Raw genomic sequence first — 22,947 nt, 5'->3', positions numbered from 1 at the left:
TTTTTAAAAATTCAGATCATGCCCCTATCCAAGTTGAGAAATAAATTCATTTAAATAAATCATTCATCATTCTCTGTTTTGAAAAGCTCAGACAGAAGGCAGAAAGGTAGAGGCTGACAGCTGCCCCCCACCTCCCCCCAGCTTTTTTTTCTTTCTTTTTTTTTTTAGCAAGTAGTTTTCTGAAGCAAACTTGTAGGAATCCAGTTCGCGGAGCAAACACAATCTCAAACTTGTTTTCTCTTGAAACGCTGGCCATGTTAGCTGCAGAAGGAGCATTACTTCCTAAAAATCAGCAATATTAGGAAATAATAAAGTTAAAATGTAGATGTATTAGCACATTAAAGTGCTTTTGTTGTATCTTTAAGCCTAGAGGCAGATCATTAAATATGCATTTCGCTAGAAAGCAACTGTCGAGAAAGATAAGGTGCTTGAAAATACTCTATACTGGAAAAGCCCTCTGTCAAAGGGGTTTGGTGGTGCAGCCTTCAGGACGGGCGAAAGGGAAGACACTCCCACTGGTAAGGTTTGCAAGCGGCCGGCTGATGACCTGCAGTTGTTACAGTACTTTTGAGCTAGGAGGAGGGAAAAGGTAAAAATACAAGTATGGCTGTTGTTGCTTCAGCCTGGCCTTAATTACCAGACACAAGAAGCAGTTCAGAAATCTGGTCTCTGTTGTTGTAGAGGTCACCAAATCATTAACATCGTCAATCTGGCAGTAGCTAATTTAAATAGCACCTGATGTTGCAACGCCTCCCTTCGTTTCCCCAGCCAATCAGATCCTGGCTTCGGCTGACAGATGGTCCCATAAATGGATGTAAAAAGGGGAAGCTTCGAGCCAATTTCAGCAAGGCTCTGTTCAGTTGTTCTTATCTACATCCTAGAATCGGGGGTTTCAGCTCACTGCTCCTTTTCTTTCTTTTTTTTTTTTTCTTTCTCTCCCCCCCGTCCCCTCCCCCCAAATAATTGATTTACTTTACAATCATCCACACTGTGTTTTGTGGATCTTTAAATATATATAACAATAGTAGTCATTTAAAAAAAATATCCTGAAACCTTTGCAAATTTTAAGAGAAGAGTCGAAGCTCTGCGAGACCCAATATTTGCCAATAAGAATGGTTATGGTAGGTATGACTAGATTTATAATCTGTTGTTTGTGTTGCTGGAGGGAAGAAAAGCATCTACACCTTGACCAGTCTTATGCTTGCACAAGAGTTTAGTTCTCTGCTGCTGTTTGGTTCCTACATTTACTATCTCTTTTGTGTAGAGAGTGCCGGTAGGTCCTTTTATTGAAAAGCAGTGGGGAAATGGATTGTCATTTTTAACAGGTCATTGTCAGTTTTCCCTTCAACATAAAGGAGGGGTTGGTGTAGAGGGGAGGTGGGCAGAAATAATTGCTGGTTTGTTGAAAGAGGTTATATTACACGAGACCATATTGGCAGAAAGGGGATTTTTTTTTTTTTTTTTTTTTTGTAAGGGAGACGGGATTTGTCTGTGTGCCTGGGTTTTGTGGGGCTGGAGGTGGATGCAGCGGGGTTAGGAATCTCCATTTCCGTGCTGGAAATTTAAAGCTCGAGAGGCAGTTCCTGGATACTGAACGTTGAGATGGGCAGTTGTGTTTTGGGGGACTGCGCAGTCAAAACGGCAAAGAGAGTGATTTATTTGGGCTTCAGTAAATGCTGCATCTTGTATTTCAAAGAGTTTCCTGTCATGACCTCATAAAAAAGAGGAGGCGGCTTGTATGTGTAGCGGTGCCTGGCGTGTTGAGTTGTTGCTTCCTTCTCTGGGCAGCAGCTCTGTAAGAAGGAATGTCAGCTTTTACATAACGTTCCTTTCCGCTTTTGACACACTGTGTGAGGGTCCATCTTCTTCTGATCACAGATGGAGTGGAATGGCTTGAAGATGGTAAGTGAAAATTCAGAGGAAGGCAGCTTGGAGATTCCAGCCGTGTGTGTGTGTGTGTGTGTGTGTGTGTGTAAGGATGATGGACTGTGCATCGTAAATCACTGTGCAGATCGTGTGTGTGTGTGTGTGTGTGTGTGTGTGTTTATTAGTATTTCTCTTTTCTGAAAGCCAGAATCCATCTCCAAGTGTAATGGCACTGCATGCACACAAGGCACGCACACTGCCTCTTCCATCGAACACACATTTAGCCAAGCAAGGTTGGTGTCTTTTTTGACAATCACAATGTCACCGTTGCTGTTGGCTGGCGTGTCCACCGCCTCTGTGAGCTTTCAGCAGAATTACATGACTGTTAAAGTTAAAGGCACATTTCTTTTTCAGTCTCCTGCTAGGAGTGATGGGGAAGGCTGGGTACGAGGGGTGGAGGAGGTGAGGTTCAGTACCAGCAGATGCAATTGTGAAACAGGACTTTGGGATGTGGAAGGGGAAGTGGAAAACCTTTCTGCCAAAGTAGTAAATCTATTTTTAGCATCATCTTTTTCGGAAAAAAAAAAAAGAAGCAGGGAAACTCCTTGAGTGCCGCTCCTGTTGCCTGATGTTGACCCTGAAGAGATGGCACAAAATGGCACAATCAGATGCCACGAGTGCCCACTTTGACTTTGAATTTCACCAGCAATAGCTTTCACGGGGTTTCAAAGCCGGGTATGTGGGGAGGCTGTAAATTCATATCCATCTCACTTATTTTTTGCTAGAAAAGCCTGGGGAGGACTTTTCGCTCTGCATAGATGTTATAACAAAGCTGTGGTCTTTTTCCCATTCTTAGAGGATTGCCTTTGTCTGGCTGCTTGTTTTGATGGGTGTAAAACAAATAAGATTAGACCGAGCAGCCCAACTGAAAGCGATAGCTGGGAGGAAAACCCAATGAAAGGTTGCCGGGGAAACGAACAGAGGAAAAGCCGAGTAGGGAGCAGGTGGCTATCATGAGAACACACTGCAAACAGTGTAAAAAAGGGGGGGAGGACAGGACCTCGATTATCTTTGCTGTTCTTTGTGGCCGGCCCAACTTTAATTATTCTTTATAAATAGGTGTTAATTACATTTCTAACTCTGGTTTACAGTGATTTTTAGAAATCTATTTTTAAGCATCTGTTCTGTCTCTCCTGTTTTTTTTTTTTTTTTTTTTTTTGGTTTAAAAAACAGAGGGAGAGAGAGAAAAGAAGAAGAGGGGGAAGGGAGGGTAGGGAATCTTGCTTTCTCTCTCTCTCTCTCTCTCTTTCCCCCTTTTCCCTGCTGTGAAATTGTACGTGCGAAAAATCGCAAGGAATCCTGTGAGGCCATTTGAAAAAAAAATGTAAATTATATTGAATGAAGTTGACGGAAGCATAATAGTGAACTCCCACAGCTGATAGGTTCTGCAAATGATTCCTTAGAAATTTCCAGCAAATATCCATTGGAGAAATATAGGTAGAATAGATTTACCCTAAAGCAATGATTTTGTGCTAGGTGATATTGGTGTTTTTACTAAATCAGATGTTGATACTACAATTCCAGGGAGTTCATTATATCTCTCATTTTATATCCTAAGTAGAAATTACTTTTAAAAATAATAAATGAAAAACTGTGTTCTGGCCTTTTGCTTCGTTTTCCTCTCTATACCTCCAACCCCAAGGTCCATCAGGCTGCACCCTTGCAGCAACTGCAAGGCATTTGGTCCTGGGTCTGGTCTTAGCATAAACTGAGTGAAAAGCTGATTTTTTTTTTTAGTGTCTCTGAACGTCTAGGACCCGTGCGTGCGCTGGGTGACAGGCATCTCTCCCTTTTTCTCTGAGTGTGCTTTACTAGTAGTCTCTTTTTCTCATGATGGTGGGTACCAGAAGGACTGAAAGGTATAGTGCTCAGGCAAATAGGATGTAACATAAAAACCATGATCTGTTATGATTTCTTCCAAATTAGATATATGATCAGGTAGCTGATATTAAACCCCAAAATGAGAGATTAAAAAATACTGAAATATGCTTAAAAGGTTAGGAAATATAATTGGCTTTACTGAAAGTACTCTTAATTTTTACTCTCTCCATCGCAAATCTCTGCGCTCACCTCCCCCCCTTCTTTTTTCCTTGCAAGGGGCTTCTTTTTGTTTTGTCTTCTTATTGGGGGATTTTTAAAATTTGTTTTGGCTCTTGAGGTAAAAATAAATAAACTTATTTTTTTGTCATATGTCATACACTTGAACCTTTGCATAACTATATGTCTGTTAAAAATTATGATAATTTTCTTATTATCTCTAATATAGTTTTTTTTTTTCTGAGAAATTTCTAGCATTTTTTAGTTAGGGGAAAATAATTTCCATAAGAACTGTCACCTTGTCTTGGGTTGTAAAAAAGACACGTGGTTCTACTGCTGACCTTTCTTGCTTCTTTGTCTTAAAAATATTAATGCCTACTACCTGCATGTGGAGGTGTGCCTTTACGGAAGCATAAGGCTGAGTGTGCATTTATTAAGAAATGAAAATCTGATCGGAAATATTTCTGCAAATATCACCTGACTACATCGAAGTTTTAATGATCAGAATGTCCGTATATGTCATTGTAACATCATGGCTACATCGTTTAATATTTAAATTTTTAAAAAGATAAAATGAATATAAATAGGGAAATGGCTGAGAAATTGCTTTGAGAATCACTGACTTATAATTTTAATATCTCAGAAAAAAAAAACCTAACAAGCAACTTAACCACTCATTTTTGTAGTCCCATTCATTTCTAACTGCCATTCATTCAAGTCATCCTCCTGGCCAGATATAGATGAGCTTGCTTCTGTTTGATAGTTTTCCAAAGCCTTAAAACTTTTTTCTCTCCCGATAGCCCTTCCTGGGTCCTTTGAATATTCAAAGATTTTGTGATGAGAGGAAGGCCAGATTGTTGTGAGCTAATAATAATAGAATTTTTTTTTTTTTAAGGAAAGAGAAAGAAAATGAGCTACGCATTTGCATTTTAGTTCTTAACTCAGTCTTGAAAAAGGGTTTGAGACGTGGTAGACTTCAGGTATTTTAAACTTAGCATTTCTGTTGGGGATAATCTATTTGACATTTCGAATCTAGAAATCATTGCTTGAATAGTGCTTTGTGTGTGTGTTCAGTATCTTTAAAAGAATTTGTGGGTGAATCAAGGTGTTTTTCTCAAGTAAGAATTACCACTAGCAATGAAAGGGTTTCCTCAGGGCAAGTCCTTTCTTTGGTTTGATTTCTCCCCTTTGCACTCATTTCCTTATTGTGGGTGGATTCTTTTCCTATATGTAGACCAAATACTATTCCTTCCATGAGGATATACATTGTTTCACTTAACCCTTGGCGTCTTAATGCCTTATTTTAATTAAAAAAAAAAAAAAAAAACGAAACAAATTGTGTGTACCCGTAAATAAGGAATGGCGGATAGAGGTCATTGTATGTGGACAGAGGTACTTTGGCCTTGACAAATTTCTTCATCAGTTCCAATGATCTGTGGCCACCAGGCACTTAATTTATATGCCTGGACACTTAATATGTACATTTGTTGGTGAGCTGGCCCACGGGTGTTAGACACATGAGGGTGCGCTGGCAAATGCTGCAATGCAGTATTTTTTCCCAATGTCATTAGGAATTTGGGGGGTGTGAAGGGACACAAACATTCTTAAGCTTTTATCTTACTATCTTCCAGTAGATGGACCATGTTGTACAGAATTGGCCAATTCTCCTTTTAAAAGTGAAGTCAACCTTTTATTGCCCGCTGTCTGTTCTTCCATCCATTTGATAGATATGTGGAAAGTATGTATATGTGAGAGAGGGAGACTCTGTGGGTGTGTGTGTCTGTGTCTGTGTGTGTGTGTGTGTGCGTATCTGTGTAAGCATGTGTGTTTCTGGAATCCTGCACCTGTCTTAGGTTTTCCTTATTTGGTATTACCAAATGTGTATACATATTTGCAAGTATATGTGCCTCTAAAAAGGGAAAGAAAACCAAACTGGGCCGGCTTCCCATAAGAAGTGGCTTCTCCTCCAAGAGTTTTCTTATTAGAAAAATACAAAACTTAATCAAAAAAGATAGATCCAGACCCTGCAGACCTGCATTAGAAACCAAACACCTTTCTTTAGTTGCCACTTGAGAAACTATAAATGTGCAGATCCATCACAATGTTTGTGAGCTGGAAGCTGCTCTCTCAAGCAAGGGGCTGGGCTCAAATTAAAATGTATGTGTATGTGGAAGGAGAGTTGTTTTTTTCTTTGGGAGCATTTGAACCTAATCTTTAACCATTGGTAAAAACAAGTAGGAGGTAGGGTGGCTCTGTTAGCAGTTTGTGCATTGTTTTGTGACTTTGTGTGTGTATGCGTGTGCTTTAGAAACATCCTCGTATTTTTTAAATCTCAGTGTATTTTAAGGGTGGAGGGCTATTGTAGGTCAGTGACTTTTTAAGGGTAAGAAGAAAGGTGATCTGTGGGTGGGTGGGAGTTGTCACAAGCAGTAATTGTCATAAATTACTCATCTAGAAGTGGAAAGAAAAAAGGCTGGAGGACAAGAGTGGAGAGGGGTACCAACATGTGGATCTGCACTTGCCGATACAAGAGAGAATGAGTGATAAATTTGAACTGGTGCGGTGCGGGATGCCCGATAATCTCTCAGAACCTTGACTTTGCAGGTTCATTACCTCCTTGCTTGCTTGTTCACACCTTTAATTATATCCAGTTTGGGATGCTAGCTAGGGGCACCAAAGATGAGCCATTTTGTTTGTTGTTTACTTCATTAAGTATTCAGGCAGTGTGCTCACAATAGCTTTGGAGCATCAGTGTTAGGAATCAAGCACTTTGGAAATGGAATTGTTACAAAAGAATAAAAAATAAGAAAGCAATCGGCCAGCTAGCTTGCTTTGGATGTTCACTCTGCTTAATGGTAATATTTATGCTGTTCCTTGTACATTCATTAAGAAATGAATTATGCAGTGTCAGTGCTCCTAATATGCTGGTGGCTCCCCCACCCCCTTACTCTATCTCTTTTTTCTCTCTCCCTATGCTCCACCCCCAAGATTTTGCCTTTTACTTGACCATTTTAGGACTGACCATTTTTGCTATGGGGAAGATCAGTATTCACTTCCTCGTTGTATTTAATACCGGAGATATTTTCCCTTCAGTATGGATCTTTCTTCATACGGATCACGAAATGCTGAACACCATAAAGGAATCTTTAAATAATTTTTGTTGAGGAAGCAGTGAAAATGTTGAAGAAATAAGGTCAATGTAATTGTTGTGCTTGCGTTTTGTTTTTTGTTGTTTTTGGAAAGCCTTATTTTTAACCACAAAAGTAAAGTGCAAAACTAGCATATGTGATTTTTTAAAAATGGAAAAAGATTACAAGTCATAGGTCTCTATTAAAAATAACTTACCTGGGACTCTTGGTTTGAAGAATAACATTTAAGCTCGAGTTTAATTTTTTAATTATTCATGTTAAAGCTATAAAAATGTAATTCATAAATACTTTTTCTATAAAGTTTAGTTCTATTTTCAGGATATGAGGAAGCAGAGAAACAATTCTAGCAAGATGGAGAATTCTGAAAAACACACCACAACGTGGAGGTTGCCTCCTCTCTGCACTTTGTGGCATTGAATCCACTTCTGCTCATTCTATGAATCAGTGACCTTCTATTGTCTACTGTCTTGTAGCGACTAGCCCTTGAAGTTATTCTGCCAACTGTGTTCCTTGTAGAGGCTAGCTATCATTTGCTGTTAGACGAAGATGTGTTTGTCGAGGACTTACTATGTGCATTTCTCTGGAAGATGGAAATCAAGGTCACCTTTTCTTTTTCTTCTGACACTGATCAAAAGACAGAATAAGAGTCTAAGTCCCTGTGATTGGAGCTAAAGTTGGAGTGAGGGATTTTAAGGTTGGATGTCACATAATGCAGTTTGTGTCAAGTTATGAGAAGAGATCTGTTGGAACATTCAAGTACACAAATGTTTTTCTTTTTGTATTTTTTGTAAGAGCCTAGGCATGACTCCAAAAGATAGGAATCAAAGATCATCTGGACATGTTTGTCTATAAGTTCCCATGTATGCAGATGCTGGCTTTCAGGAAAAGGAAAATTTAGACAGTTGGGAGGAACTTGTCTTGCTGTCAGCTACCCGTGGAGCTTGGCAAGAGCCTGTTAATTTTACAGAAATAAAATGCTGTTCTTCTAACAGAGATGACTCTGAGTACCTTTCCCCCATGTCACCCTCCAGGTAGGACCTGAGAAGATAGTGACCCTCCTGGCATGCCCCTGTGCAAACTTTTAAGTTTGCACATAGAACAGACGTCATAGAGTAATGTGATACACACTTAGATACTGCCATGTACTGTGTGTGTGTGTGTGTGTGTGTGTGTGTGTGTGTGGCGGTGGTATAGATAGACAGCCATGACCCCCGGTGTGCTCTGGGATGTGCCAAGAATGGCTTCTCAAGTAGCCTGTGTTTTCCTAAGCTGCCAGTCTAAACCTTTGGAGTTTTCCTTTCTAATTTGTACATGAAAAATAACAGGCTGAGTTGAACTTTTTTTTTCGAGTGCCCCCTTTGAAGATGCAGCAGTAGTAAATACAGCTTTAATGATAAACTTTAGCTCTAAGTGCTATTTAAAAGTCTGTCGTGGAAAGCCTGAGAATTGCAATCTTTACTAATGAAACTTTTATTAGGAGAGTGCTCACTTAAAATGGAGTAAACGACTAAGTCCCTGTAATGTGTGATTTTGACCAGATTTGACTCATCCCCTCTTATGTTACTTTTTGTAATGCAGCCAACCACACATCTAAAATTCTGGATATTGTACTTGTCTTCAATATTAATTATCTCTGTTGATGCACTGGGTACAGACAGTACAATTCCCACAAGTCCAGATTCTTACTGTAATACCCACACAAAAGTGATATTTATGAATAATATTGGGAAAGTTGTCCTCATGGTAACCATTCCCCAAAGGGAGCTTTACATAAATGTGCATTTATTATTCAGGATATTAAAAGGGAATCCTTAGCTTTTACTTTTTAATTTGGGCTAAAATATGTAAATTGGTTTTATTTTGGAGTTGCTCTGTTTTAGGTGGCTTTGGGGGAGGATAACTTTCTAGCTTGATGATATTTTAATCACCTCTGTAGTAGAAAGGGTTCCAAGACTGAAATCAACCTGGTTATTGTGATTAAGACCCAGGGGGCCAGTGTGCAGATGGGGCTAAAAACATGTTACATCAACTTGTACATATGTAGAAAAATTAGATTTTTTCTGCTAGATACCACTGTCCCTGCGTCTTTACCGTCAGGGGCCCGCTCAGAGGCTAAGGAATCCCAGGTCTGCCTCTGGATTCATAGGACCTTCATGGTGTGCTTGTGCAGGCAACCAGCTGGGAAGATTGCTCTTTGTCTTACAAAACCAGAAGTGCCAAGGACTTTGAAGTCAGGTGGATTGGGGGCTAGCGTCCTGACTTTCCCTATTAGTAACTGGGTGATCTTGGATGAGGTCCTTCAGCTTTCGAGCTTCAATTTCCTCATCTTTAAGATGGAGATGATAAGGCCTGACTCACAGGGTTTTACGTGGATCCGACGAGAAACAATATGGGAAGGTACCGGTCATACACCTGAATATTAAAAATGCTTAGAGGATGTTAGGTCTCTTTCAGTCTGCCCGTGCCAGATGTCCTGGGGAGGAGTGACATTGAATGCTACGTAGCCTCATAGTCTCTGTCCCTCCCCAGAACTAAAGGAGGGTGGGGGTGACACACAGTAATTTTTAAACACAGACAAGCCCTCAGTTCTTCCCTGGAATTATGTGGCTTTATTAAGTTTTCGGCATGCTCATAGGCTTTTGCAAGGTACATTCATGGTCCCCTTTGGAATTAGAATTAACTTGGGATTTAGTTGTTAAAAGAGAAAAAAGGTGAACATAAAATTAATTTTAATTGATGCTGTTTTTTCTTTTTTTAATTTCATGAAACAGTCTGTTAGGAATTTCAGAAGTCAAGCAGAAAAAAAATCAGGTTAAGCTAATGAATATGGTCTCATCTTTGCTGTCTAAAATATATTATTATAACCTGTGAGTTATTTGACTTTGGCCCAGAAACCAGCTTACTTTGGAGCTATTTTTTTTCCTCTTCACCACATTAGCTTTTTTCTTCTATCCCTCTTATTTCCCCAACAGACTGAATTTTGAAGTTCTATTTTTCAAGGAGTGGTGAAGAGGTTGAGGCAAAAAGTGGCTTAATGAGATTTTTCTAACTTGCCATCAGTTTTCTTTCTCCTGCTTGGTGAGGCAAGATGATGGATGGCTTTGGCAGTGCAAACAGCTCTAGAAGCGATCACATTGACTGAAGAGGTGTGGGAGATGTGAGCAGAATGCTGGCCCTCAATTTATGACCCTCCCGTTTACAGGAAAGAAAGAGACAGGACAAGAGTCACCATAAAGGCCTGATGTAGCTGTTGATCACATGCACTTGGGAAGGGTAATGGGGGGTGTCAGGACCGGTGTTAGGCCGAGCCTAATTTTGTGCCTTTTCCCCAAGGCTCTGAAAGGGGGAATAAACAGGCACGTTAAATAAAATTCACAAGCTATTCTAAATCAGGACCTGTTGCTGTCACCAGTGAGGACGAAAAAACGATACAAGTAGTACCTGAAGGGGTTCGAGACTGAAACTGAAAACATAACCTCCTTGGAACAGTATTTTAATGTCATGGATTTTGGATTCCACTTTATATAATCATGGGAAGGATGTGAAAGGGAGTCATTTTCTTTCCTTCAATTTAAGCCTTAAAATAAGGGGAAGGATTATAAATTGATCGGATCCCCCAAGCACCATTTTGCAGGCCCTATGCTGTTTTAAAAAAAAAAAACCAAAACCCTTTACTGTGAAACAGACAATAGAATTTTTCTCTTTCCATGCGTATCTATTTCAAGGCTTCCCCAAAGTTCTTCTAAGGATTTTGTAAGCAGCCTTGTGTGTGGTACACAAGCTCTCCGGAAGAATTTGGTTGATTTTTGCAATGTGTTTTGTATGGGCAGAAGTACGCCAGTGGAAAAAGGGGCTTGAATGTGGAGAGGAGTAGAAGATGTTTGTGCATAGTTTAGCCTAGAAAAATCTCACAGTTATTAATGAAAGACCAAAAAGAGATGATCGGGTGAGCCATTTGAGCAGGTGACTGGGCAGGGGAGGGGCGGGTGGATATTCTTAGGACCTCTTTGCTAGAAACATGTTCGTATTATTAAAAAATTGACCCCTATTTAAGCCAGTACTTGAGTCTCAATTCCTTCTTGCTTTACACCTCTGGCTTAAGGTTATCAGCGAGAAGAAAGACTTTTAGCTTAGAAGAGCTTTAGTAAAAACTCTTAAGCAGGTCTCTAGTTGGTGAATTTTGGAGACGTGGGCTTGGCAGTTGCTATAATCATAACAGTACTCTTCCTGAACTATCGTCGTGTCAATTTTCCAAGAACAGAGGAGCAAGTTTGTGTTTCTAGAACTTCAGCTATTCCCAGCACAATTCTGCTGTAATGGATCTGTGACTAGGGAGATCATTTCTCATATTCACTTAACATCGTATAATTTTTGCCCTATGGTGTCAGGTTGATCTCCTTAATGCAGTTAGGGCAGGTGTTATTAACCCCTTTTTATAGAAAATAAAGTTCAGCCACCTGCCTTTGGATACATGTTTAACAATAGCAGAAGTCTTAGCTCCAGAGTGTTTAGGAATACATCCAGCCTAGCGAAAGTTTACTTCTCCAGGGGAAAAAAACAAAAACAAAACAAAAAAAGCAATTCCTTTTCTAGATCAAGTTTTTCAGTGTGGAATCAGCAAATACAATTGCATGTCTGTGCATATAAACCACATTCTAGGTGCCTCCTGGAATGTCAGTATTTAAAACATATTCTGATATAGTGGGTAAGGACAGTGACAGGCAGAATGTGAAAAGTGTCTCAGCAGAGGAGGTACAATATACAGAAGAGGAGACATTCATTGTTGTTGGGGGAAGGAGACAGCCTTCACGGAGGAAATGCCATTTGGGTGGAGCCAGGGAAGATGGATAGGCAGAGAAATTAGGAAAAAGGGGGCATTCCGTGTGGAAGGAAGACTATGAGTAAAGGCACAGAGATGGGCACTTGCTTAAGGAATGATAAGTAGTCTGGGGTAAATGCAGCATAAGATGTGTAAAGATAAAGCTAGAGAGATAGTTAAAAGCTATCGTTTAGGAAGGGTAAGGTGTTTGACTTGGTTTTAACTTTATTTGAATCAGTACTATGGAATGTCTTAGATCAGAGGATTATGGTTTCCTGATTGTTTTGCAGGGTCGAGACTTGCCTTTATCGGGTCATGATTTCTCAGAAGTTGAAGTCACCCTAAAGATACTATTGAATTAGACATTGGTTATTTAGAGAGAATTGGCATTAAGGCACTCTTCTGATCAGAGTGTGATGTGATGATGATGATGATGATGATGACGATGCTCACTGGTGCGACTGGGGTTACAGTGTCAAAAAGCACTAGGAGGAAAAATACCAACTTTATTTCAGATTGTAAATAAGTGTGCCGTAAGAGGGGCACGCTGCATCTCTCACCAGCAGGTACCAGTGCTTGTGTTGTGGGAAAATGTGTGGCCAGAGAAAGGAGGGTGGTAGTGGGGAATCAGCTTATTTCCTCCAGAATAGAGAAGTACCCACCTCAGACTTCCATGTACCCAGGCGTACCTGTCTTCCCGGGTAGTCTGTGAGCCCTGGAGGGCAGAGAGCTTGTCAAATGCTCTCTTATTTCAATGTGGGCACACAGTAAGTACTCAATAAATGTTTATGGAATTGAGTTATAATTTTTTAAAGAGTCTGAACTACAGAGTTATAAGACTTGTGAATTTGGGCTCTGTCGTTTAGTTTATTCGTCCAAGTCACCTAACCTGGCTGAGTTTCAGGTTCTTTTTTTTTTTTAAAGATTTTATTTATTTATTTGACAGAGAGAGAGCACAAGTAGGCAGAGTGACAGGCAGATGGAGAGGGAGAAACAGGCTCTCTGCCGAGCAGGGAGCCGGATGTGGGTCTCGATCCCAAGACCCCAGATCATGACCTGAGCCGAAAGCAGCCGCTTAACGGACTGAGCCACCCAGGCGCCCCGAGTTTCAGGTTCTTAATATGCAAAAGAGAATTAATACAACTTCATATCTTGATGGGAGGATCAGTTAAACCGTATCCTTGATACACCCCAATAACAATATTAGTAAACTTTAGTAAATATTAGTAAAACAGAATAACAATACTAGTCAATTACTAGGTTCTAGTTTTGCCTACAATTATTTTACTGGGTCTTAACCAGAATTAAAAAAAAAATTAAAACAATAAGTGAGATAGACATTTTGACTTTGTTATATTTCTGCTTTCTTGGTTAACATTCTCAGAGCTGAAACACTCCACATTCTCCAGCAGCGTAGGGGGCCAACTCAAGTTTAAAATTCTGAGAGAATCACCCTGTCTCTAGCTTATCCAAATCCTCTGCCCCTCACTCCTCTTTATTAAGTATCACATACCCAGAAGGTACACTAGCAAATTGTGCAATTGAATAAAACCCACACTTTTCATTTAGGTTCTTGCAACTGTATCATATGTAATAGTATCACTTTTTCTACATTATGGTCAAATAAATTTTTACATAAACTAAAAAAAAGTGAAATAGAAAAGAAAAGATCAGTGGCTAGGGCTTAGTAAGGGTAAGTATTATTTCATGAAACTTTGGGTTCAGTACCTATGTTTTGACTTGTGACGTGAAGTTGCTGTGTGTTCAATATATTTCTAACTTTTTTGCTTTGTTCAGTAAATTTTGAAAAACACTGTCCTAGTTGATAGTGAGCTCTGCATTATCCAAAAGAAAACCAGCCACCTTTTTTTTTTCTTCAGTGCTATGCAATGCAAGATCTCTAGTATCTTCCAAATTATTAAAGAAAGGATGGCATCTGATTATTTTAGATTTAGTGTGGAAAATGTATCTTAAATCTTTGAAAGTTAATGATATCTGCATGGCATATGTTGGGACTCTCTATTAATCAAAGTATTCATTAACTAGCAAATCTTATACCTTGGTCATGCTACCTAGCTGAACCTTCAAAGTAATAATAATAATAATGATAGTAATAAGTAGTGGAGGTGATCTGGAGGTGAGACTAGAAATAATGAGATTAGCTTTCATTTCTTGAGCTCTTACTATGAGTCAGGCACTGTGCCTTACATACCATTCCTTTTAATCCCTAAAACAACCTTAAAAGGTAAATGTTAATTTTCCTGTTTTATGGATGAACTGAGATTTTGAAAGGTAAATTAAGGTTACACAGCAATTGGGCCAGATTTGATTTAAACCCAGGTGTGTCTAGTTCTAGAACAAAATGTCAAAGGTTTATTCAGTTCTGTGAAAATGTATTAAGATGCCTACTCTGTGTTAGGACTGTACTTCTTTACGGAGAGTGGTGGGTCAGTTGGTCTCTGCCCTTGAGGGTTTACTGTGCATGAAAGTGGGTGAGATGTGATTTAATCACAAGAGGACAGGCACAAAGACTTTCATACTAAGTATTTAATTCTGGAAGTAGTGAGAAAAGTACCTGCCACATAGTTTAGGTATTCAATAAAGATTTATTGAATTGAATTGAAATTGGATGAATCCTCACCTGATGATTTGGAAGGGAGTGGCTGAGTATTGGGGAATCTTTGTGCCAAAGAATTTCCTTACCTGGAAAGTGGCGGATCCATCTGCCCTAAAACCATTCAGTGCCCTTTGGAACTTCTGAAACTGGCAGCAGCAAAAAGCCAACCAGAGCTCAAGAACTCAAATTATGAACTCCAAGTTTCATTCATGCAGAGAGAACATTTTCCATCTTAGTATGAAAAGAGAATCCTGTGGCAGAAACATTTAGAGAATGATAAATAGAGGGCAGCCTTCCTTAGAATGAAAAATAGTAATTATTATTGTTGTTATTGCTATTTTTACTATACTAACCTCATAACCTCAAGCAAGTCACATTACCTCTGTGAGCCTCCATTTCTGCATTTGTAAAATGATTTCTACTTCTTGGGGTTGTTGTGAAGATTAAATAGATCCATTTAATAAAGCCTTGCTAAGCACATACTATTTAGTGGTGTCTGAGGATTTACTATAAGGGAGACATAGCCCCCTGCCCTCAGGGAGCTGAGTGTCTGGTGAAACTGCCATGAGGGTGGGATTCAGCCCCACCACCTGCAAAGCCCACTATTGACAGAATGCACCCCTTGCAGTCTGCTTTGGGGTGTATATATTATTGTCATGCATGTCTCATTTGCATCATTGGAAGTTCAAGTTTATTGAGGATAAGAATGCCATGATAGTCTTCTTTTTATCTTCTACTACCCTTGGGCCCCTGCCTTACCTGTTGGTCAGGGTTACCCTATATAGTTGTCACTCAGTGAATCCAGCCCAGTTCAGCAAATATTTACCAAGTTGTTCAAGGTGCTGTGCTGGGAAAGAGAGAGTAACATTTGCTGAACAGAAAATGACTTTAGAGTACAAAAGGGGAACAGTATCACGAGGTGGTGATAAACTACGCTAGTGCTAAAAATGCCTGTGACCTATTCAGGAAGAAAGTAAGGTCCCAAAGAAAATTTGGTGGTGAGCCTAAAAAAATAACGTATTCTTTCTTTTTCTCAGTGCTGTTTTGCTTGTATTTCGTGGGGAACCAGTGTATTTGCTATGGGCACACAGTTGAGATGTGATCTCAGAGGTGGCTACTTAATAGATCTGTGGCTCAGGATCAAGCCCAGGCGCCTTCACAATGCCCAGGACACCCTCTGCGGCCCGGCCTCCACCCTCCTTTTCAGCCCTCCATCCTGCAGCTCTCCACCTTCCATTCATTCTCCACTGTGGAACTTTGCCATGCTGTTCCATCCGTCCCTATGCTCAAACAGATCCCTTGGTCTCAAACATCCTTCTGTCTTCTTCACTTGGCTTTAAGAGACAACTAGGAGGTGACTTCCCAGTTAGGAAAGCGCCCCTGACTCACGCTGGGTTAGGGCCTCGTCTATGAGCACTGCCAGCGTCCTTCCTTCCATCAGTCTTCCCCCTCCCCAACCCCGCAGTATCACTTGTTGACTTGTCCATCTCACCACCACATCAGCAGTCAGGACTGGGCTCCTCTGTGTTCCTGGCCCCTAGCAGGTGCTCAGTAATGAATTGTTAACTGAATGATAGAGTTGGATGTTGGTTAGATTGTTCATTAATGGGTTACCATCAGGTGCCCTGTTACCTCTAGCCTGTGAGAGGGATGTTGGACTCGAAGACCTCTATTGTGAAGACTGACTTTGACACTACGGTTGCTCACCAACCACAGTTCTGTAACTTTGGGTTGAAGATCTTGAGTATGTCTATTTACATGAAACTTTGCTTGACTACCATGACTCACCTGCACTTTCTCAGTAATTCTTTTTTTTAGACCCCTTGGTCTATATGTCACTTGGTCTCTCCCATACAGTTAACAATGATACATCACAATAATAAGGACCCTTTATAGTGTATCTGTCAGGCTTTACGGAAAGAACAGACTTAGGTTATCTCATTGAACCTCACAACTCTAGGAAGCAGGTATTTGTGTTCCCGTTTTGAAGAAAGAGCACCACGTGGTTTACATAACTTGCACAAGGTCACATGGCTAGGGAGTGTCAGACTTGGAATTCCAAGCCTAGTCTGTTTGATTCCAGAGCCCATATTCTGTCTCCCATTTTGTGAAAGGATTGTAAAGAGCCGGTTCGGAGCCTGGCACATAGTAGGCATTTAACAAAGGAACATTTTTAGAAATAGTTCAGTCCCCCTAGGATGTATATTTTAGATATTGGTCATTTTTTTGCAGGACTCATAAGGAGAGAAGATTTAGAATAAAATATGCAAGCTACTTCCCATTTCATAACCTTCAAAAAGGAGAACAGATAACCTCAAAACTGAGGATATATCATCCCAGAAAGGATCATGGATGCCAGAGGAAGATAAAAGAGCTTGGCAAAAGAGCACTGGCGTGTGAGATCCTGAGTTCAGTTCTTTTTTTTTTTTTTTTTTTAAGATTTTATTTATTTATTTGACAGAGAGACACAGCGAGAGAGGGAACACAAGCAGGGGGAGTGGGAGAGAGAGAAGCAGGCTTCCCGCGGAGCAGGGAGCCCGATGCGGGGCTCGATCCCAGGACCCTGGGATCATGACCTGAGCCGAAGGCAGACGCTTAACGACTGAGCCACCCAGGCGCCCCCTGAGTTCAGTTCTTGAGTCTGCTACTTTCTAGTTTTAAGTTAAAGTGCTTACTTTTGAATTTGTATCTTCATAGGTCAAAAGTATTCAGGCCAAGACTCCTGTATTAACTGGAATTGTAAATAGGCCTACTTGATGCTCTAGTATGGGCAACTAGAAAGCATTAGTTTTAAAATATAAGTATGTGTATTTTATGTATTTTTATCTCCTCTCTCCATTGTGTATACTATTGCATAAAATTAGATTGAAATCTTAAGATTAAAAGAGAGATATAGTTTATTCTTTTTTTTTTTAAGAATTTATTTATTAATTTGACAGAGAGAGACACAGCGAGAGAGGGAACACAAGCAGGGGGAGTGGGAGAGGGCGAAGCAGGCTTCCTGCGGAGCAGGGAGCCCCACGTGGAGCTCGATCCCAGGACCCTGGGATCATGACCTGAGCTGAAGGCAGAGGCTTAACGACTGAGCTACCCAGGTGCCCCGAGATATAGTTTATTCTTGTGCCAAAGCTCTTTTGTTTTCATTTGCAATGTGTGGATTTAAATTACTTAAAAAAAAAAAAAAAAGCAAAACTCTCCATCAAACACTTTTGAGAGTAGAAGAATAACTGAACATTTGGCAATGCACCTTTTGTGCACAGCACTGGATGAAGCCCTAAATATTTTCTTCCTCTTGTTTAGTGGCATGTTAGGATTGTGATTCTCCCAAAATTTATTTGCCCCGCCCTTGGCCACTAGTTCACATTTGTTTTGATCTTGATGTCTGCACTCATCTGAAATAAACAGTGCAGGTAGAGTGAAGAAAAGGCTTAAGAAAATGATTTAAAAATAGAGAACCACACATTTCTCTTATGGTTTTCTCAGCACACTGCAGAGCCTGGTGGGCTGGGAAAAAGGAAGTCTCCTGCAATGTTCTCCTGTTCTTTCCCTCTAAACTCTCCTAGCAACCTGCACCTGCCTCTGATCACTGATTCAGTCAGCGGACTTTGGTCAAATTCTTCCTGTATACTGCATGCCTGGAGCAAGAAGTCAATGAAAATTCAGGCCCTGTTCTCAAGGAGCTCCCAGTCAGTGGGGAGACAGGCAGATAAACTGTGACTGAATGTGGAGTGGTGAGTGCCACGACAAAGGAGAGAGAAGAGGTGCCTAGGCCATGTGGGTCAGGGAGGCAGGCTTCAACTGAACTTTACAAAATGGCCAGGTTATTTAGACGGTGGTGGAAGAAGCATTTTAGTGGGGGGAGGAGAGGAAGCATATATATAAAGACATGGAAGAGACGTACCTACCACAGAAGGCATTCAGAGTATGGCATTTGCCTTGTTGCAGTTTGGAACTTTGTTCATAGATCTGTATACTGACCACTGCTGCCCCCCCCCTTCCAGAACTAAATTCCTAGAGGACAGGGATCAAATGCCATGGAACTCAGTTATCGAACTATAATAATACATTTAATCCTTGCCACATTCCTGTGAACACTACCAACACTGAGAAAACTTAGACACAGAATTGTTAAGTAACATGCCCAAAATCACACAGGGGAACAGGGATTCGAACCTATGCATTCAGGCTCTGGTGCCTGTGTTCCTAATCATTACACTCTGCAATAGATATTGGAGACATGCTTAAATTGATTTGAATTGAATGGAAGCAGAAGTAATTGCATGATAGTTTATTCACTCATTTGTTTACAAAAAATAACATGCAGGGCATTCTGAGCTCTGATAGTTGTTGCAGCAAAGTATTGAGTCCCCATGGGCTTTGAGTTTGGCTTGTGTGACTTGTAGGGACTCTCAAAGGTGGAAATGTTCTGTGGGACCCTTGACCTCTAGACTTTAGCCAGATTCAGACCCAGAGTGAAAATGAAATGGGAGTTTAGGCCTGAAGCAGAGGCCATCTGAGTTGGAAGGAATGTGGGGGTAAAGAAACAGAGGCTATGAAAACGGCCTTAAAAACACAGTCTTTGGGGACAGTTTGAAAGAAGTTGAAGACAAGAGTGATAAGGGCAATATAGCTTTAAAAGATAAAAGTGCTCCTATTTTTAAATTGATTTTGAAAAAGTGAGAGAGATATGAGAGAGGTTTATGATGAGAGCAGAGTGGTGGGAAATAGAGCAAGGAGAGCAGATTTAGCTATGGAAAGCAGGTGAGCACCTAGAGAGCCATCCGTTTATTCATTTATTCTACCAACAAAGCCCAGAGCTCTGCACTGGTCCCTGGGATTATAGATGAATCAAACACAGCCCCTGTCCTCAAGATGCTCACAGTCCAGTGACAGAGACAGGAAGATGGAGAGTCTCGGGGCTGTGTGGTAAATGTCTGTGAGGGAAACATGTGCAAAGGATAGACATGGGAGCTGGGGAAAGGCTTGTTAGGCCTGATGGTGGGAGAGGAGAACTTTCCAGGACAGGAGTGCTGGTGCACAGTGTGGCACTGGAGAGACCACAGCGTGTACTAGTTTGCCATTGCCGACGGCGGAAGGATGTTGCCAGGAGTGTGCTCTCCAGGGTTTATGGAGGCTGTGGTGGGTAAAGGAGGAAGATGAGAGTCAGCGACAGGAAGACCTTGGTTCAGATCCCAGCTCTGCACCTTGTGAACCAGGGGTAGTCACTCTACTTTCTGTTTGCTCCTTGACCCTTGGTCTGCTCACCTATAAAATGCAAATGATAGGGGAGGGGGGCAAATCCCACTCATCCCTCAGGGTCTTCATGAAGATGGGATGGGGTGTTGGGTGTGAATGTGCTCACAAAATCCCCTGAGTCAGGCATGTGATTGAAAGGCTTCTTTCCAGTGGCTTTGTAAGGTTTCATCTCGCTTCCGCGGGGAGATAACACTTTCTGTGTTTTCTCTGCACTTCCCATCACACCTTTCCAACCGTGCCCTGGAAAATCCTCTTGAAGTGCATTTGGTCAATGTAGCTGCTCCTTGGGGTCCACAGGAAGGAAGGAGCAGTCTAAGTGGAGGGTGGACCAGGGTCATGGACCTGCTCCACCCTGAGCAGGTCCATGTGGAAAGCCAAAAATGCCCTCTGCTATCCATAGCCAGAGCCCACAGTGGCAATTTCCCAAAATTTCCTATGAAAACAAGAGGGTTTCCCTCTTGGGAAATCAGAAACCTGAATGACTGCACTTATTATATTTGAAGTATCTAACTTTAAGCCATTCACAGTAGAGGGTTTTTTTAAAAAGGCAAAGTGTACCAGAAATTATGTTTGTAAGTGTTAAAAATGGTGCTTTCATTATTCACTTTTTAAAGTTCACTTAATCCCTTCCCCTTTGCTCTGTATTTTCCTGGCTGGTATTATTGTGAGAACTTATTAGTTAATGTTTGTGAAACATTTTGAAGATGAAGGAAATAGCTATTGACATAGGTGATGAGTAGTAACATTTTTAAGTGTTCTTTTCCATTTTAGAAATTAAATTCTAAGGATAAATGTTACCAGCTCTTAGTTGACTTTGCCACCTCATTTTAATGGGAATATGTTTTCAGAATGTTAACATTTTTGATAAGGGGAATGAACACGTATTGAGTCCTTACTATGTGCCCAGGTCTGAGCCAGGTGCCTTAAATGTGTTATTTTTCAAGGCGCCTGGGTGGCTCAGTCGTTAAGCGTCTGCCTTTGGCTCAGGTCATGATCCCGGGGTCCTGGGATCGAGCCCCATATCGGGCTCCCTGCTCCACAAGAAGCCTGCTTCTCCCTCTCCCACTTCCTCTTCTTGTGTTCCCTCTCTCGCTGTATCTCTCTCTGTCAAATAAATAAATAAAATCCTTTAAAAAATTGTTATTTTTCATCTTCACAGCAACCCTGCAAGGCAGATAGAATTGTGTGTATTTTTCAGTTGAATAAATTAAATTGCACCTCCGAGAATCTTAAGTGTCTAAACCAAGGTCAAGGCTGGAGCCACTTTCAAACCCAAACTCTAAACTTCATGCTCTTGCCATGTAGAATTTTCAATCACGATCTTTCCTATAACAGCCATTTATTTGGCAGTTTTAGTGACTAATAGCAGATACATAGCCCAGAATGGTTTTAATCAGATTATATCGTTTCCTTTCTCCAAGACTATTGGTTTGCATTTTATAGTGATAGGAACTCTTTCCTCCGACTTGGAGGTTTCAGAAAGGGCACAGAGTTTGGTGTCACACTTGAGTTCAGGTTGTGGTTCTGGCTGAGTGAGAATGGATACTGCCTGCCCCAGGCCTCACTTCTTCATTCTGTGTAGCGTGACTTCAGTTCTTCAAGCCTTGGTTTCCCCAACTGTAAGTGGGGGGAATGACAGTTACCTACTTTGCAAAGTTGTGGGAGAATTAAGTGAAGTAATGTACCTGATGACATCTATCACCATCTATTATGTGCTAAGTGGGGTAGTATTGGAAGGAGTTAATGGTAATTGCTTGCCTAAACCTTTTCCCGTGTAACCCAAAGCACTTTTTAATCAGTGTTATCACAGGATCTTCATTTATTGGGCCTTTGCCATGTTCCTGGCAGGGACTTTGCTGGGCACTTTGTATATACTTCTCCATTACCACATTTATGACATTATAGAGTAATTACTTATTTATTGATTTATTTGCTTTCTTGCAGGCAGGAACCCCTTTTGTCTCCTGTATCTCAGGCATTTATCGTAATGGCTTGTGGCCCGTTGAAGGAACTCATTAATGTTAAGGAAGTTAGCTTGACTTTTTTTTTTTATTAACATATAATGTTTCAGGGGTACAGGTCTGTGATTCATCAGTCTTACACAATTCACAGCTTGACTTTTGTCCCTTTGTACTGCCTTTCCTCTTCTTTTAAGAACGAACTTCAGTTGTGGGGAGGAGCTGTTCAAATGGAGGACAGTACTGTCATTATTAAATTGTGACTTGCTTTAAAATATGCCTGTAACTAAAAAAAAATTTGTTTGCCCTAATTTGATAACAGCTGATTCTGAATATTTGTTAGCCTTTCACTTTTTTAAAGATAAATTTCTGGGATAAAAAGACTATATCAAGATTTGGAGGAGTTTGCCAAGCAAATTTACTTTGTATCTGTGATTTTAAAGGACATGGTTACCTGATGCAAAGAAGTAAACTCTTTTTTTTATTATTACTATTAACATATAATGTATTATTTGTTTCAGGGATGCAGGTCTGTGATTCATCACTCTTATACAACACACAGAGCTCACCACAACACAACACACTCATTTCAGTACCTGAGTGTATACATGTATCTATTAGAATTATTCTTAGGGACTTATTAAATTAGTCCTAAAAGGGTCTTATCTGAGAATTACATATCATGCAGTTTGAATTTTAGTATAAAGGTAATAATTTTGAAGCCTTACCATTTCTGTCTTACCATTTCTGAATTTTTAAAATGCCAATTTTACTCATGCCCAATTAGTATGAATTAGTGAGATTTCAAAGCATTATCTTGAAAGGCAAAAGATTATTTGTGAAGACATAACTATTAACTTATTTATTCTTTGTTCTAATCCAAAATTCTCTGTTGTTATAAGGCAAATCATAAAAATACATCTATTTTTCTTTTTTAAAATACAGAACAATGAGGAAATTGAGGTGCAGGAAAATTAAGAGAAGAAAAAAATAAGATAAATTCAGAGGTAAAGTTTGTGTTTAAAAAGAATTAAAAGTTTGCAGCGAGATTCTATGCTCTTTCTTTAAACACAGAGGGCTACAGATTTACCACTCGTTTTCCTAGCAATATTACAAAGAGAGGACCCAATGAATTACAAGATGCAGAGTCCATAAAACTAAAGCAAACCCATCATACAGAGGACA

The 22,947-nt window shown here is 40.3% G+C and overlaps 1 protein-coding gene across 4 annotated transcripts in view; it reads left to right on the top strand.

Moving 5' to 3' along the window:
• The window catches only part of ELAVL4 (ELAV like RNA binding protein 4), a 138,497-nt gene that overhangs the window by 55,004 nt on the left and 60,546 nt on the right, over window positions 1–22,947 (top strand). Inside the window, exon 1 of one of the 4 annotated variants that reach the window (XM_036123049.2) lies at window positions 841–1,121. The exons of 1 other annotated variant lie outside the window; for it this stretch is intronic. In XM_036123049.2, coding sequence (XP_035978942.1) covers window positions 1,113–1,121 — 9 coding nt within the window. In that variant the 5' untranslated portion in view covers window positions 841–1,112. Of the gene's footprint in view, window positions 1–840; window positions 1,122–1,508; window positions 1,903–22,947 lie in introns of those variants that run through there. 2 more of the 4 variants (XM_036123047.2, XM_078073173.1) reach the window with 2 other exon arrangements.

The sequence above is a fragment of the Halichoerus grypus genome, chromosome 5 (genome assembly GCF_964656455.1).
Source record: "Halichoerus grypus chromosome 5, mHalGry1.hap1.1, whole genome shotgun sequence".
In the NCBI taxonomy this organism is placed as follows: domain Eukaryota; kingdom Metazoa; phylum Chordata; class Mammalia; order Carnivora; family Phocidae; genus Halichoerus; species Halichoerus grypus.
This window is presented reverse-complemented; position numbering and strand designations above follow the sequence as displayed.